General features: G+C 40.8%; 1 protein-coding gene across 1 annotated transcript in view; it reads right to left on the bottom strand.

Moving 5' to 3' along the window:
- LOC126993841 (inositol hexakisphosphate and diphosphoinositol-pentakisphosphate kinase-like) overlaps positions 1-11,245 on the bottom strand; it is a 33,523-nt gene extending 22,278 nt beyond the window's left edge. The window contains exons 1-5 of the mRNA XM_050852986.1: positions 11,229-11,245; positions 10,706-10,753; positions 7,010-7,095; positions 6,410-6,535; positions 4,012-4,047 (exon numbers count right to left, since the gene is read on the bottom strand). Of these exons, the coding sequence (XP_050708943.1) occupies positions 4,012-4,047; positions 6,410-6,535; positions 7,010-7,095; positions 10,706-10,753; positions 11,229-11,245 (313 nt within the window). The remainder of the gene's footprint in view (positions 1-4,011; positions 4,048-6,409; positions 6,536-7,009; positions 7,096-10,705; positions 10,754-11,228) is intronic.
- Between the last annotated feature and the right edge of the window lie 5,470 nt (positions 11,246-16,715).

The following is a 16,715-nucleotide window of genomic DNA, read 5'->3' on the forward strand; positions in this document are numbered from 1 at the left end:
GTAATAATAATAATGATAATAAGCTATAATAATTGTAATATATAATCAAAACAAACTAGTTACACCCATGTAGTATGCATCAAAAAAGCTATTAGCAAAGTTTTACAAAGTCTAAAGATGAAACCATCAGTGCTGAGGAAAATTATATCACTACTAAGTTAGATTTTCAGTAATACTTCCCCTGTAGCGCTTCTTTTCAAGAGTTGGAAAGCTAATAGTGTCTTCCATTTAGCGTAACCCACTTCTGGGTCGTGATCTGTAGAGCCCTTTGATAGATAGAGTCCCGACAACCTAAGATTTGGACGCCATTATTGGCCCTGTTTTCGCCACGCTTTTCAAATGCTAGCACACGCTCTCTTTTGTATTTGTTAGGGGAAGGTGTGCAGGTCTGACACAAGTGTGCTCAGTTTCAGTGGACGACCTGTATGGCTGTGAAACAAATACAAAAGAGAGCGTATGCTAGCGTTTGAAAAGAGCGGCGAAAACAGGGCCAATAATGGCGTCCAAATCTTAGGTTGTCGGGACTCTATCTATCAAGGGACTCTACAGATCACGACCCAGAAACAGGTTACGCTAAATGGAAGAGGCCATAAGGTGTAGCGATCATGAGGACTGCAGATGCTCATGACTTTCACAGGCTGTCTTTCAGGATGCATACAGACCTTACAAAGTTCTCTACTGACACAGCAACCTTACCTTACCAAACTTCAGTTATTTCACACCAAATACTCACAGTTTCCTAATTTCTACGTCAACTATCATATTGGCACTATGCCCACAAAAAACACGAGAAAACTATCTCAACCTAACTGCAAATCTACGAGCCATCACATCACGGACTTGGTTATCTGATGATGCCAACACAGCAACCTTACCTTACCAAACCAGTTATTTCACACCAAATACTCACAGTTTCCTAATTTCTACATCAACTATCATATTGGCACTATGCCCTATAAAAAAAACGAGAAAACTTTCCCAACCTAATGGCAAATCTACGAGCCATCACATCACGGACTTGGTTATCTGATGACACCAACTCTATATGAAAGAAAAAGAAAACACACAACTTTTCTACCTCTCTATCTTAGGAATTCAACACACATCATCATTGCTGCCACTGCACATCCTACTCCACCACTGCCTCCTAATCAGACCACTGTGCAGTGAAATCTTCAACAACTTCAAGAAATATAAAGAACAGAAAGCAAGGAGTAGAAGAGCTGCCATCAAAATGCTTATGTTATTGTGTTACTTTGTTAGTTTGGTCAGTGACACCTATATACAATGTGTGTGTGTGTGTGTGCGTGTGTGTGTGTGTGTGTGTGTGTGTGTGTGTGTGTGTGTGTGTGTGTGTGTGTGCCAAACATACCTTTAGTTCAATCATGGTAGACATAATAGAAGCTGAATAAGCATTGTTTTCAGTAACCACTCAATTTTGTCAAATTTACAAAGGCTCTAATGAATGGTGAAGCATATAAGTAAAAAGTAGAAATAGAAAAAAGCATTTTGCAACAACACACTCAACGTGGATATAAACCATTAACAAACATTTTCTTCTCTAACATATTTTACAAAATCTTTTTTTCTAATCCTTACTTCAAATATGGCTAAAGCAACTGTCTAATTGTCTTGCAGCCAATCAGGCACACACTCAACAGCAGCTGAGGTGACGCTTGCTCCCGGGGCAGAGGAAAGGACACGGTGCATGGCCTCAAATGGCTGTTCCAGGTCTGAGAGACATTTCTTCCCCAACAAATTGCCAATGTCATTAAATAAACTTATTACTCTACTGATAGGAGCTTGTTACTACATATTTTGTGGTAATATATGCTAAGTGCCTTGTTTCTCCAGAAAAAAGCCTGACACCTCACTGACATCTTGTGCACACAGGGCACCTCTAATATAAGCCACTTCTGGATTCATTTCACTAAAAGGCAATATCTGGTCTGATGCAAAGGTGATCACATTCACATCAGCCTTGGGGTGGAGCACCTCATCTTTAACCCCTCAGAACCGCAAAAGTTTTTCTCGGGTGATCCCCCATAACGCAAAAGCCATCGAAAAATACACTTTGAAACTGAGAAAAAGTCATAAAAGATGTTTTATAGGAAATTTTCTGGCGCACCCTGCTGTGAAATCAGTTTCTTTCTAGGTTGTTACATTTGGCTGGAATTCCATGATTCCCGAAAAATTCCAACTTTTTACTGGTGCGGTATAAGGTATGAAGAAAAGTTGCTCATTTTATCACAATGGAGTCTGAAAAATATAATTTATAATCTTCGACCAGGAAATTTACTGCCTACAGAGAGCCAGTTGTGAAACTCAATAAATAATTTTGGTAACATTTTTTAGGTTTTTTTTCCATTCTGGAATGAATCTCATTGAATAAATGTTGTAGGAAATCATCCATATAACTCAACTGAGATATCAGATTATAATTTTAACTGACCGTTTAGCTGGAATTCCATGATTCCCAAAAAATTCCAACTTCTGCTTCCCACTCCTTTTGAACACTCCTGTGAATAAGACATTGGTTCATCTAGAACATCAGGTAAATCAGTGGAGGTGTCAAGACTACGCTCAGCATGCACGCGACAAGCAGAAACTAATGGAAGACCGCCAAAGTAGATCGGCTGAGGGAATATAATCGCTCTGCAGATGCCATGATGCTTAGGCAGAAACTGTACACTATTTTTAGCACGGAATCATCGAAGGGGCAAAAGAGTTGCCAGTTAGTCACTTAGCATCGACATATACATAGTTTCGCGTGCTGTTCAATTTCCAGAGAGCTTCTCGCTCCCCGGCGCTGGCGTCATGCTCGTCACCCACGTCAGAAACTGTTATATGACGCCAGCGTCATAGTCATCGCTAAGGGGTTAAAGGGAAAGTGCCGTGTGTTCTCATGGGAGGAGGTTTGGGAGGTTTGGAACTAATGCACATGTTGGGCTGCATCAGTGAACTTCACTATCTAGTATGAAAGAGTTTGATTCAAAACCTCTGCCGCTGCCCCTCTGCCAAGCTGCCACCTCAGGCTGCCTCAGGCTGTTCTTGCAACATGACCAGTGGACACTATCTCGTGCATCTCAGGTCAGGCTAACCATTACTGCGGATGCTCAGGTCCAATTTTCTGGCACCATAAAAGAACCTTTTTTTAAAGACTATGAAATGAAAATTAGCAAAACAAAATTATAGTGTCTAAAAAGGACTGATCACATCATATTTCAAGAATTAGAAAGTGGCACCATAACTGAAAACTGTCTAATGTCAGAATGGTTCAACAAAACTAATATTAATATTAACTGAATAAAAGAAACCTTCATGATTCACAAAATGTGTGTGTAAATATCCAGCCACTGAATGTATACACTACTTGTTGAAGCAGGCATGTGGATCACACTATGGCTGATGCCACTAATGCTACTAAAATAATATTGATGTTTAATAATCTAGGTTCAGAGACACACAAGTTGCCTGCAGTCCTTGAGGTCAGGAAGACAATTCTCCTGCCTGGACTTTGATTACATTCTAAATTTTGTATGATTTGAAACATCTGCAAGAGAACCTTCAATCTCACTGATCATTTACAATAAAAACATTATGCTTAGAGAAATTAAGGAAATTATTATGGTTTATTACTTAACAATTACTTCATGTTAAACAGTTAAATTATAAATAATTTAACAGAAGTTGCTCTTTTTGAGAAATTAAATGTGACTTTGTGGAGGCACACACTCATCTCTTACAGTCAGCAAACTTTCACTATTCAAGTTCCATCAGGAGTACTTGTCAAGTATGAAGTTGCTCTGAGCTTCTACATGAAAATGGCTTTGACCAAACAGACGTTAACAGCAAGCTGACATCTGGCAGTGAATGATGAAGGCTGCGTTATGTCACTGATTGACTGGAGACAACTAGTGTTTCCTCCTAGAGCCAACCCACTCCTGAGCACAAGGGCAGGAAGGCACGGCACGACACAGCCCCGGACACACATGGTAGGTCATTACTCACATCCAGTCACTGACTCGTCAATCCACTCTGACCGTTCTGAAACACAGCATAACACCTGGTCACTACACCTGGTCCCTGTGCCTGCTGCCACCCCAGGGCCACCTCACTTCAGGGACACACAACACATAGTCATGGTGCTTGGGTGGGGAGAGGTTTCTTAAAGTTAGAATGCAATTATCTTTCTTAGGGGTATCGCTAGCATGTGAACTCATGAAGGGTCTATTAGGTCTACATCAAAAATGTTCAGCTGCATGGAAAAATGGAAAAAAAACTGAGTATAAGAAACAGCAACACAGATCAGTGTCATACCTGTTGTTAAGTCAAATCTTGTGTTGTCCACATTAGCTGGTGAGCAAAATAATAAGTCTCAAAGAGCTGAGTGAGAGGAGAGAACACAGTGGCAAAGCATGCTAGTGCACTCATCAGCAGGGAAGAAAACTTAGCCTTCATTACAAATACTTAAATATAAATCTGAGCACACTTTATGGAATTTTGATTCCTGGACAGATGAGAGCAATAAATTGGGTTATTGTCAGAACAATTCTTTAAAGTTAAATGGAAGCTTTATAATCTTTCAAAATATTTAAAACCAAATCATAAAATAACAAAATGAAGCATAGCTTGTAGTTCAACTTAAGTAACATAATAATAATATCAGTGATGAAAGAGCAGGGAGAGGAGCTGAATTAGAGCAATAAAAGTCACTTCCTAGAAATTTCAAGACTTAAAAGTCCAAACAAAATATGTATGAGCTAATTCATATATGTGAACCATGTGTGTTTGATATCACTGAAACAGCATATGAACTATGAGTATCAAGTGAGTATGTTGGTGGTATAAGGGAAATTTTGCCATTTTCCATCAGCCTTGAGGGAGAATACAAGCAGCTTATAACAAGGCCGACACCCACTCAGACCTGGTGCCATCCACCCCAACCACCGCTAACCCTTGCCTTCTATTGAATACAGAAAGCATGTTAAAAAGTAAATTAGTATGCCATATTAGATTAAAAAGGAAAGGGGATGACACCCATTAATACAGTACCATGGTTCCTTTCAAGATTTCAGGAACAAAAATACAATAGATTTCTATAACATTAATATATGTAATTGTGTTACTTCAAAATACTTTATCATAATAGTTAACTTTTTTACGATGTCCTTCTGATACACCTTCCAATCATCTCTCATCAAGAATTAGATTTACCTGAACTGCCTAGACAGTCAAAGGAAATATATACATGTTGCTTCCCTTCTATGCTACGGACATGAGGAGTGTGTGCGTACCGTTGTGTTATGAGTGACTCTTCATGAGGAGATGTTACAGTCTGGATGGTTTATGCTTCGCTGCATCCGTCATGATCTTAGAAACAGGTTACATTTGTCTGCTTGCATAAAAGCGCATGCATATATGTACAGTGGTCCCATGATTTTGTTGTATTATTCTGGGTGTATTTTATGGTTTAGTAACTCAGCTGGCTCATTAGGAATACCTGACGGGAGTCCTTAGTTTTGCTGGTCTCAGAATGAACCTCGACACAACACTATTAACTACAGGTTGTGGTTTAAAACAAAAGGAGCAGATTTTCATTAATCTCATTGAACTATAAGTAAATCACAAAATTTTTTAATTACAAACAAGGTCAGTGACAAACGGATTTGCCATTGGCCGGCAGACACAAGCCTCATGTGACCACCGGCCCGGTGACAGCAATGGGTGTGGGAAGTATCATGAGACCTCCATAATAAGGCACAGTTAATGAAAAAAAACAGGAGTGAGGGAAGTAGTATTCTAAAACAGATGCACAGCAGCAACAAAGAAATGCAAGTAAGCAGAAAAATTCTATGTAAGATTTAACACTACAAAAAATACAAAATTTAGCTTCTACTGTTCTGGTGGCCTAACAAGGTGTGTTTTCAAATCAATGCTACACTCAATGAAAAAACAAAGTTAAAAGTTTTCTAATTTATTAATGTGAAGATTGCAACACTACACCAGATGGAAGTGAGAACAACTAAGGAGTCAGCACTCTGCCATGAGTCTACAGTAAATCTGAGTCTTGGGAAAGTGAGAAAAAAAAAAAAGGGTAAAATTATTAGTACGTACTTTGTTGAGTTCAACTAAATTTTGGTAACAATGAATGTATGGGGAATGATGAAAAGTTAGCACATGTCAAATCATAGGAAAAATTTTGGTATCAATGAATGTATCAATGTACTGAGGTGGGCTGACCCTGGCTACAATCTTGACCTGTGACCTGTGACCTGTAGGTGTCCTGCCTCCTGATGGCAAATCTCATCCTCAAACCTCATCCTTGCACTCACTCATCACTCCCCTTCACACCTGACACACTCACACCTGACACACTCCCAGCCACCCTGCACCCCCCCACCAGTACCTTGTCCTCCCGGATACATGCACCGGAAAATGCGACCAAACTCCTCGGCCTGCACCCTGCCAGCCGGGGTAAGCTCGCCGCCCCACTTCAGGATGAGGACCAGCGACGGCTCCCGAGGTGAGTCTCCTGAGGGAATGACAATGGGGAATGGTCTGAGGGCTTGTCTTCATGATATTCACAATGTTTTTCTTTCTACTTTTACTGATGAGAACAAGGAGGAGAAAATGTGGGACTGTATTTATCTTTTTGCTGCTCAAAATGTTGTTCTTTTCTACTGGAGCAATAAACAATTATGGGGAAGGGCTTCAGGATTTGTCTTCATGCAATTTGATTTTTTTTTCTATCTACACTGATGACTACAAGAAGCAAACATGAAGACTGGTTGAAGTAGGTACTAATCTAAGAACTAAGAACAGCGATTAGCGGGCTTTTTTTTTTTTTTTTTTACACCTTATTTTGTTGCCCTTGAGCTGTTTCTTTAGCTGTACAAAAATAAATAAATAAAATAAAATAAAATGCTTCCAAGAGAAAGTCATGATGAAGGCTGATTGGAGTACTTATCTGCTTACTATTTACACCTGATAAGAGAAGGCAACTCACCCTCCTCACTGCTGGAGCGCCTCTTCCACCCCCTCGGCTGGTACTTGAGCTGCACCTTCCTGTTGATGCCTGAGAAGTGGCCGTACCTGCAAGGCGAACCAAGATTGGCTTAAACAGGAAAACAGGAGGCTAAATCATCCTCATTATCCTTCCAGCTTTTACATTGACGCTGAAGGAAAACACACCCTCAAGAGTTATGTTCATTTAAGCTCTTGAAGGAAATGCTTTATATTGTTTAAGCTGTGTTATGTTTAGTGTTACCCCACAGACCCGACATGTCAGTAAGACCTGAAAACAAGGCGGCTCAGCACCATAATAATGCTTCACACCTCCAGCAGTAACACTTATCTTGCCAACATGATACAGTCGGCAGGTGTGCATGTGTGAATGTGTACTCTGATTCTCCTCTCACAGAGTCATGTAGTATTTACAATTCAGACATACAAGGAAAAGGATTCAATTGTTATATGCTTACAGACTATATGAACATGGTGTGAGATATGTACATGCAACCAGAGTGCCGATTAAGCTTCAACTGTATGACACAACAGGGAAGTCAAACATGTGATGATACAGTTGAGGACAAATATATATCTCCAGGACACATACTGCAGATTACTTGGCTAAGTTTCATGTTTCCAAAATTCCAAGTTCAGTCCCAAGACCCGTTTCAGAATCTCTCATTCACAGCGTTAGTGTTGTTTATTTCTGAGAATGCAAACTAGGTCCACTATTTATGCTCCCAGTCCACCTCTACTACCATACTATGTGGCATGAAGGTAACTATTTTAAACTTGCATATATAATTCTATTTTTGCAAAGACTTCCTCACTGTGCCAAGCAAATCCTATGTATGCAGAGACTAAGAATTGTTGCTTTCACTATAAAGGTCAGGGTCAGCATATTTGGGGAGTTCAATGAAGCCATGAAATATGGAAGGATCTAACATCTTGCTAAAGGATAGCAAATGCAAAGACATATAAAGACCTCCATGGCTGTTAACTCAAAGTTCTTCCATCCACCTCTCCCCTTTCCTCTGAGTAATTTAAGGAAAACATAGCAAGCATTTGCTGAGTCACCCCTGTGCTCCCCGTCCTTCTGGGCACCAACCTGACCTTACAACAATGATGCTGTCATGTTCACAAACATCATAAATTTGTTCTTTGTTCAAAAGACTCAGTGTGCACCAAGTTACAACAAAAGAAGTCTTTCTTGGAAGAAAAATTCCACTTCTGTTTCTGAAAACTAAGGAGTTAGTAATGAACATTGTTAGTTAAATTTTCCAGGTGTGCTTTTTGTTAACATGGAACCCATGTCCAAGTTTCAAAAATATTTGCAACACGAATTCACACTTTCATCAAGCCATGATGCTGCACTTCAACAAGACCTGTAATGCAGTTATGGCATCAGAATCAGATCTGATTCACCCATGTTAGGTCTTAGGAGAAGAGATCACATCTCCCTGTATTGCATGAATCCCAGACATTCCAAGTTTTACATGAAGCTATTTTCATCTCCCACTATTTCCAAAATGTTGTCTTCATTTCTATCTGATGAGAGGCGTGAGGTGGCAGGGAGGCACCAGGAGCAGGAGGACCCAGGGGGGGGGGGGGGGGGAGGAGAGGGCTGGGCGGACCACTGGCCTGAAACCCTTTGTTGAGTGAACACAGAATGAGCCTGAGTGTTCCCTGCAGCCCTCTCCTGTCTTAGGCAGGGCAGGAAAGGAAAGGCTCAGGCAGGAAAGGAGAGATTTAATTTAGGTTATATGGGAAAGTTGAAATATTCTAATGTTCATCTATAAGGATAAACATGCAGTGACAGGAACTGCTTAAATGTATGCATCAATTTTGGGTGGTGCTGAAATGCTGGAAAGCTTACAAAACAAAACAAAAACCTGATAAGGCATCGAGCACTCATAATAAATTCATTCTATCCAGAAAGATCAGAATATGTAAAATTGTATATATACGTCACCAACCTCATGTTCATTGACTGTGAGATTCCTCATTCTAAACGATTACGATAATTCAACCAAGATTCTTTGCATTTCTGCTTTTATGCTGTTGTGGCAAATGTCTCAGCACATATTAATGCTCATCATACTGGATAGACTTCTTTGCCAATCATAACTTTTTTTTCAACCAAATTCTTACGAGTAACTATTCCATGACCTAATTCTTATTGTAACAAGCAACTCTCTTCTCAGTGTAACAAGAAACCTGAGTCATGGTCATATTTCTCAAACCACAAACACATTATCACTCCCCTGAGAGAACATGAAAGCTAGGCAGAGTTTGGCCCCCTCTGGTGAATAAACTCAAGAGCCTCAGTAACGTCAAGCATCTCAAGGACACCCTTATCACCCTGGTAGACAACAATACTAAACCACACCAGGACAATGACCCCTCCCTGCTTTATCTGTTTACGCATCACTGCCTTTCTGCTCGATCTAATCTATCGGAACCAGGCGACAAGAACAAAAAAATGGACCCCCTGTGTTTATCCCTTATGACTGTTCAGATGTTCCTCAATCATTTACCATCACTTGTGTCTACTCTGTCCCGCCTTTCCCTGCCAAGGATCTCTATAACTCCACATCATATGCTTAGTAGATTTATATTTCTCGCCTAACTTTGCAACACTGTCTAAAAGCATCCCTGTATTACTTCCTTATCTCCTCTCCCCACTCATCTTACTTCCCACAATGCTCCTTCTTTCTCAGTCCTAGCATGGAGTTCATTTAATCTATGTGTTCGCTGAGTGGTGAGGACGACAAGCAGGACAACACGAGGGAACACTCAAGCTGCCACAGAGAACTGAACTTACTAAGGGAAATATTTGATAAGCTAACAAATGAAAATAAAGCCCCACAAGACTGATACCTATAATGGAAAAAACTCACACATACTCGCACACACCCACACCCACACCCACGATATAACACAAGATTGTAAGCAAAATCAAAATAAGACGGTTACATGTGGAAAAGTTTCATATACATTGATGCATGTATTACAACAGTTGCTTGTGAGGGCGAGGTGGTGCCAAGACATCACAGGCAGAGGTGCTCATCCCAAGTTACATAAAAAATATAAATATCTACAACTAGTTTAGAAGCATCTGTCTTGATCTGTGCATGCTGAAAAGTATGTATGGATGTATTTCATTCCTCCCCAGTACTAGGACAACCGAGATGACCCCCACTGTATATCATCAAGTGCATAAAACATCCAACAGAGTACATTCCCGCCCGGCATGAGCCACCAACAACAGCAGGAGACACACCACGAGGCAGACCCGAGTGAGCCGAAGCACGGGTGACCACACAGAGACAACTAAGGAGGCAGCAATTTAAGCCATACCATACAAAACCTGTGTGGTTATAGTAACCCACTGATATAAAATTTGCCACTGCCTTGTCATCCTAGAATAGAAGCAGTTATTGCATTCACTGAGTCACGGACATTGTGTGAGAGGCTGCAGCATTCCGTGACCAAAAACTGAGTCACGGTCTATCAGCACAAATAAATCACAGGCATTATGTAAAGGATGGGAAGAAAAGTTTAAAAAGTAGAGAAAAATCAAGTTCTTATGCTATCTTTCATCCTCTTTTCTGTTACCAGAACCACACAGCTTCATATTTGGTCTAAGATAACCCAAGTCAATGCAGGAAGGAGGAGGCGAGGACTGACTTACGTCATACAGCAAAGTTGTTCCTCTTGCAACCTGAGCTCCTTTAGAAAACTGTAGAGAGAAGATTGCAAACATTAACTGATGGCATCAACTGTATTCTTGGCCAGCATTAGTGTTTTGTCACCTCAGACGAGTAAGAAAATAAGAAAAAATCTAAAAAATGTAGCTACATCTTGCAAGAGCTGTTTACTTAACGACAAACACAAGTGTGGCATCCTTGGCCAGAAGCAACGCTGAGCCCTCCCGCCTCCCAGGCTACTCCTGTCCTTGAAAATAATGTACTAAAACAAAACATAATTACTCCTTCCCTCCCTCTCTTTCTCTTCCTGCGTCTCAGGTCCTGAGCTAGTTCTCAGTCTGGCCGCAGACCACTTCATGTGAACAGCAGAATCTGTGTGGTCAAATCTTCCTTGTAGCTCATGTAGTTCTCTTGTTGTCAGTCTGTCTTTCTTTCTACCAACATTTGTCAGTCACTCCGCCATCATGTTCAACTGACTGGCCAAGCCTAACCATATTTCAACCACACCTGTTCCACAGGAACATCTTATTTTAAGTTTCTTCTGCTTTTGCTGCCAGTTCATTATTCAGTGTGGTGAGCGCTCCATCCCTGCTCAGAAATAATATTCATAAGCATAAGAATTTAATTATATATTCTTAAACTAATATCTTAAAGATGCAATTAAAAATAATAGCCTGATTAAAACATACAAAACGTACATAACATACAGACACATGTATGCGCACACATGGGTAGAGTCTTGAAGAGTTCATCAAGCTCACACCTCTGTACACTTCTGCTCCTCATGCCTTTCCTTCACACCCTGCCCCTGGCCATCACCCCACTGCCTTCCTCCCTAACCTCACATAAATGATGTCTCTAACCCTTCATAAAAGAAAGTAACATCTTCCCTGTAAATCTTCATGCCAAGCCAATGACATTCCCTCCATGCCCCAGGAACCCGTGTGCGAGAAACCTGCCGTGTCTCCGGCACAAACACCACAGACCTCCCAGGGAAGGGAGAGTTGGGAGTCGCTCTGTCCACAAAACACACAACTAATATCCCTCCTGTAACTTATCCCAGTCATGTCCTCAGGTCTGTGCCACAACAGCCATTCAATCTGACCTATTCATAATTTCTCAGTGTTTCTGCTCCACGATGATTTTTAATATTCTCCTTTTACAACCTCCATATTTATTACATTCCCTTTAAGCAGCGTCCTTCAAACTCCATGAAGTTGAGTTGATTCATTCTCTCACATCAGTGTAGTAATAATTTTCTAAAAATCTACAAAAAAATCAGATTTTTCGAGCAAGTCATTTACTTCTCGTTTCATGTCTGGTGACATGAATTGTGTGGCTCAAAATCAATCAACAGTCTTGAGAGGAAGCATGTAGTGAGTGAAGATGCTTTAAAATGATACTGGAAATGTGTGTGTTTGTGTATTTACCAAGTTGTCATGGAAGCAAGCTACACTCATAGCACCCTGTCTCCAAATCTCAGTTTGTCAATTTTAGATTTTTTTTTATTTCATTTCTTTTTTTTTTCTTTTTTTTTTGGGGCTTAACCATCTCCTTTTCAAGGTCACTCCAAGTGCAACACCTCACGGGGAAAGCTGTGTTTATTAATATCCCTCAGACACCGCGCCTTCCTCCATATCTTACCATGACCTTTTATGTTTCCAGTGTCTCATGTACACAAGTCATCCTGTCGATCATTTCCATTTCCTTCACTGTCCTGCACACTGCATCAGATCTCTCTCTCTCTCTCTCTCCTCTCCAGGCCTTGAGGTGGGTGGCAGGTGAGCCTGGCCAGGGTTTGAATTCCAACAGCCTGGTCATTGATGACACACTCCTAACTGAACCTTTCATGACTCAGTGAACAATGTGTCCATTAGCTTTACCTTTTTCATTTGTATTTTACATTTAAGGTCTAGAAATTAATTAAAATTTGCCTGTTTATGTAGTAGTTCATGCTTCCTCTCAACTCCAGGAAAGGCAATAAATGTGATGTTTAACTACTGGCTTCATGTCTTGGACTCACTGGTTTTACTTTTTTTTTTTTTATGGAGCCAAGAAACTCACTTCCATTTCCTGCTTCTCCTTCTCTTTTATGATATTGGGTACTCTGTCTTTTGATTCTCATCCTACTGTGAAACACCTTTCCAAAATATAAAGCTTCTAGACTCCCGTACACTGGGTGCTCAGCCATCAAGCAGCGAGGCTTGGGTTCAACATTTGGTCAAGGTCAACCAGACAGGTCATCCTTCCTTGCTACAACCAGTCTAAAGAGTTTTCCTTTTTGTCTTACAGAATGAATCCCATTCAAATTTCAAATGATAATCACCATAAAAACACCAAATCTACATTATTCTTCCCATTTTAGAAATAAGGATTATTTTCTCTGCTAATAAATACTTTACCGAAAGCACTGATTGGCATGTTGTACTCAAACCCTTCAAAGGGAAACAAAAGGACCTCATTCAGATGGTGTTTGTTAGGAGTTTCCAGACCAAGCACCTGCCACAGCCTCCTGGAGACAGTGTCTCAGGCCAAGAACATCTATGTAATCCTGCTCATACCTTGGTCTTATAGTGTAAATTATACCCACTGGTCTCAAACAGCCAAATAAAAAAATATATAAGTATCCCTTGCTTAAAGCCTCAAAATTGTGGTTCACACACTGAAACACAGTGATCAAGTTTAAAGCCATATTTAGCACCTTGACAATGGTGCCAATAGCACCTGGGACACATTACTCCAGAACTGACAGATATATAAATCACTTAGTCTGTGTGCCAGCCAGTCTAAGAACAACAACATTATACTGCAAAGCTGTGAGCATTTCCTTGTTACCCAGGACTGCCTCAAGCAACGGCTGTTGATCTGTGTGCTGGCGGCTCTACACTCTACACTACAGGGAGGTGTGGGCAGCTTCTGCATCCCCACTCTTTTTGGGTGAGAGCAGACCTACAGTCCTGGGCCACCCCACCACCCACAGGACCAATAACACCGCCCACCACTAAGGGACCTTGCAGTAGCCAGTGGAAGTGGGAGAAAAAATAAAATAAGACAGATGCTACTTAATACACACAAACTCCCTATAAATACACTACAAACAAAACACTTTACTATACACTATCTACAAAAGGAAAGTTAAAACTGCTTTTATATAAAAAATATATTCAGAAACTATATTGTGAAACAGAAACAAGAGGAGGATGAAGAATGGATCAGGGCCTTTCAAAGCAGTCTGTTTCCTGTCCTTTCCATTTTACAAAAATAATTTAAATTTCAAACATAAAATTCTAGAACACACAATCATGCATGTCTCTGTACAAAAACAAAACAAAACACTGATTCTACAGAAGAGGAGGAAGCCACAAGGAGTGGAGCTGGCCTGGAATATTTAGCTGGGGGGCCGTGTGTGACGTGTGGTCCAGGCACACAGCCCTTGGAATAATGCCTCTCAAAACATGTAACAGCTAGTAATCCTGAATCCTCCAAACAAGGAGGTGTAAAATCCTTGACCCAATGTGACAAAACCATCAAGTGATCACATCAAAACTGTACTTTAGCGCAAAATTGTTCCCATGTGGAAAGGAAGACAGCAACTGACTTGAGTTGAAAACCCTGATGTATATAGTTATGTGTACTGTAGAGTGTACTGGCATCCCCACGAGGAGGGATGGAGACACCCTGCCATGAGCCTAGAGACACAAGCACACAAGCACAGGGTCCAGAGGGGGCATGGAGGCTTGACGCTGGGAGGCGGCATCACTGTGGATCGGCAGAGCTTCATCTGACACCGTGGTATATAAATGACCAACGGGATGGAGAATCTCATCCATCATGGAGCTGCTGGGAGATAAAATTATGAAAACTTGCTTCCATCTCACTTTCCTTCCTTAAAACCCTGCAAGTCTCCGTGAAAAGCTATCAACAACACAATCTCCTTCATTACAGGGGTCAGGGATCCCCAACACCTCACTCTAACTTAGGAACGACCATCTCATGACCCAGTGCATCCTAGCAGTCACTTGTCCGTGCTTTCTCAAAATTTCCTCCAGGAGTCGGGTTGGGATCCTATGAAGTCAAAATTCTCAGCAGTGTGGTCAACGGGAGCCTCCTTCAGACTGAATCCCTATCATGTCACAACAGTAATGCAGCCTCTCTGACCCTGAGAGGAACTAGCTTAGGCTGCAGAAATGCCAATTACTTCAACAAAATGTAACTCTGTCCATGCTGAACTAAAGTTATTGTGAGAAACATGGTTTTCAGTTTGTGTCATCGTCAAGGCTTCACCACACAGCTTCTAGGATCCCAACAACAGATTGGCAAACAAGTCATGAGGAGATGCTCTGAAAATCTTATGAAAAACATTGTTAACAGTCAGCTGGAAAGTGGTCAATAATACAGTTAAAAATGTCTGAATAACATACAAAGTCAAAAAATATATGAAATAAAGATCTGGACCATATCATTCAGCAGTCAAACTGGAAAAGAATAACATGATAACCCCTTGGCAAACACACAGCTGTAGAGTCCTACCACTGATTATTTTTGAGCTAGAAAGTGAAAGTGATCAAGAAGTTAATTTTCTAAAATAAGATGCATAAATAAAAAGAAATATGTGTGGCAGGATGATCAAATGTAAGAGTTGTATTGATAACATGATTAGCATTGTGTGAGGCCACGTGGTGTTGAGGCTCACACTGACACACAACACCTGCCATCTGTAATGCTGCTAGAATATAGTTATAAACCTGAGCCTTCTTCACCAGAGAAAGAAAGTTACCTAATTTTATCGAGTATTAATAAAAACATGACCTCACATCAACTTGAGAAGATGGGACAACAAACATAACAATAAAACATTAACCTGAGTAGCAGCAATGGAGGCCAAATTTGTGGCTTTACCGTGCTTAGCAGAGAGACAGGCCAAATTTGTGCCATGATATAAACCCCAGAATAGATGATACATAATCTGATCACAAATGTTTTGATATATGTTATAGAAATGGTTTGTGTGAGTGATGATGTTTTCTCATTTTTCTCACATAGAGGGACCCAATTAAGAAACATGACCCTGGGCTGCTACCACGGGTGAAGACCTTTTATGGGTAGGGTACAATTGGAAAGAATGCAAGATGAAAAGAGGTGTTGATAGAGAGGAGACAAAGAGACTGTGCTGCTAACTATCCTGTCTGTCTCGGTGATGATTTGGTGCTGAAGTGCTACTTATCCCTGTTGTTCCTTTCCGGCTGGTTACATAAAACATCCTCCTCCTTCGTCCCTCCTTGTCTCATTTCCAACCTGTCAAGTTCTTTCTTCCTCTCAGTGAATTGACCCAACCTTTTTCGTTCTTCTCTTCGCTTCCTTCTTTTCTTCATTTAACGTCATTATTTTCCCTTGTAGGGTTGGATAGTTCTTACTTTTACTGTCACCGTCTTAGTTTCCCATCGTCTGCTTTCTCAGAAAGGACTCTGTTTGAGTTTATACCAGTCTTTGTGCACCACTTGACACCCTCTCATGGATCTCAGTAACATAATAATATAATCTGTCATTATTATATTTTTCTGAGAAGACACTCCCTGTAATTAAACCACCCCTGCGCTATAATGACAACCTAACATAAAAATATCTTCAAATAGTATCTCTCACTTTTCTATTCCATGTTGAAGTGAACATTTTTAGGGGGCTGAGCCTTTTGCATGTTGAATCTAAATGTATGTATGTGTAAAGGCGAGAGGTGAAGGTGCAGAGTAAAATGCGTTGGGAGGAGTGAGGGGTGAGGAAAGAATCAGTGGGTGGAGTGCAAGAGGCACATGTCACAGTAGGTCACACCAGGTTGGAGGTCAACTCAAGGAGTCAAGCCCCACCATTTTGCAAACAACTCCTCATTTGGAGACACTTTTGAGCACTCAGTTGCCTTTCTTCTCCTCTGTCTCGGATCGGCGCTTCTGTTCGATCTCCCGAGCAGTGACGAGCAATGTCCAGCACCTCCTGTAGCTG

The sequence above is a fragment of the Eriocheir sinensis genome, unplaced genomic scaffold, assembly GCF_024679095.1.
Source record: "Eriocheir sinensis breed Jianghai 21 unplaced genomic scaffold, ASM2467909v1 Scaffold686, whole genome shotgun sequence".
Lineage (NCBI taxonomy): Eukaryota > Metazoa > Arthropoda > Malacostraca > Decapoda > Varunidae > Eriocheir > Eriocheir sinensis.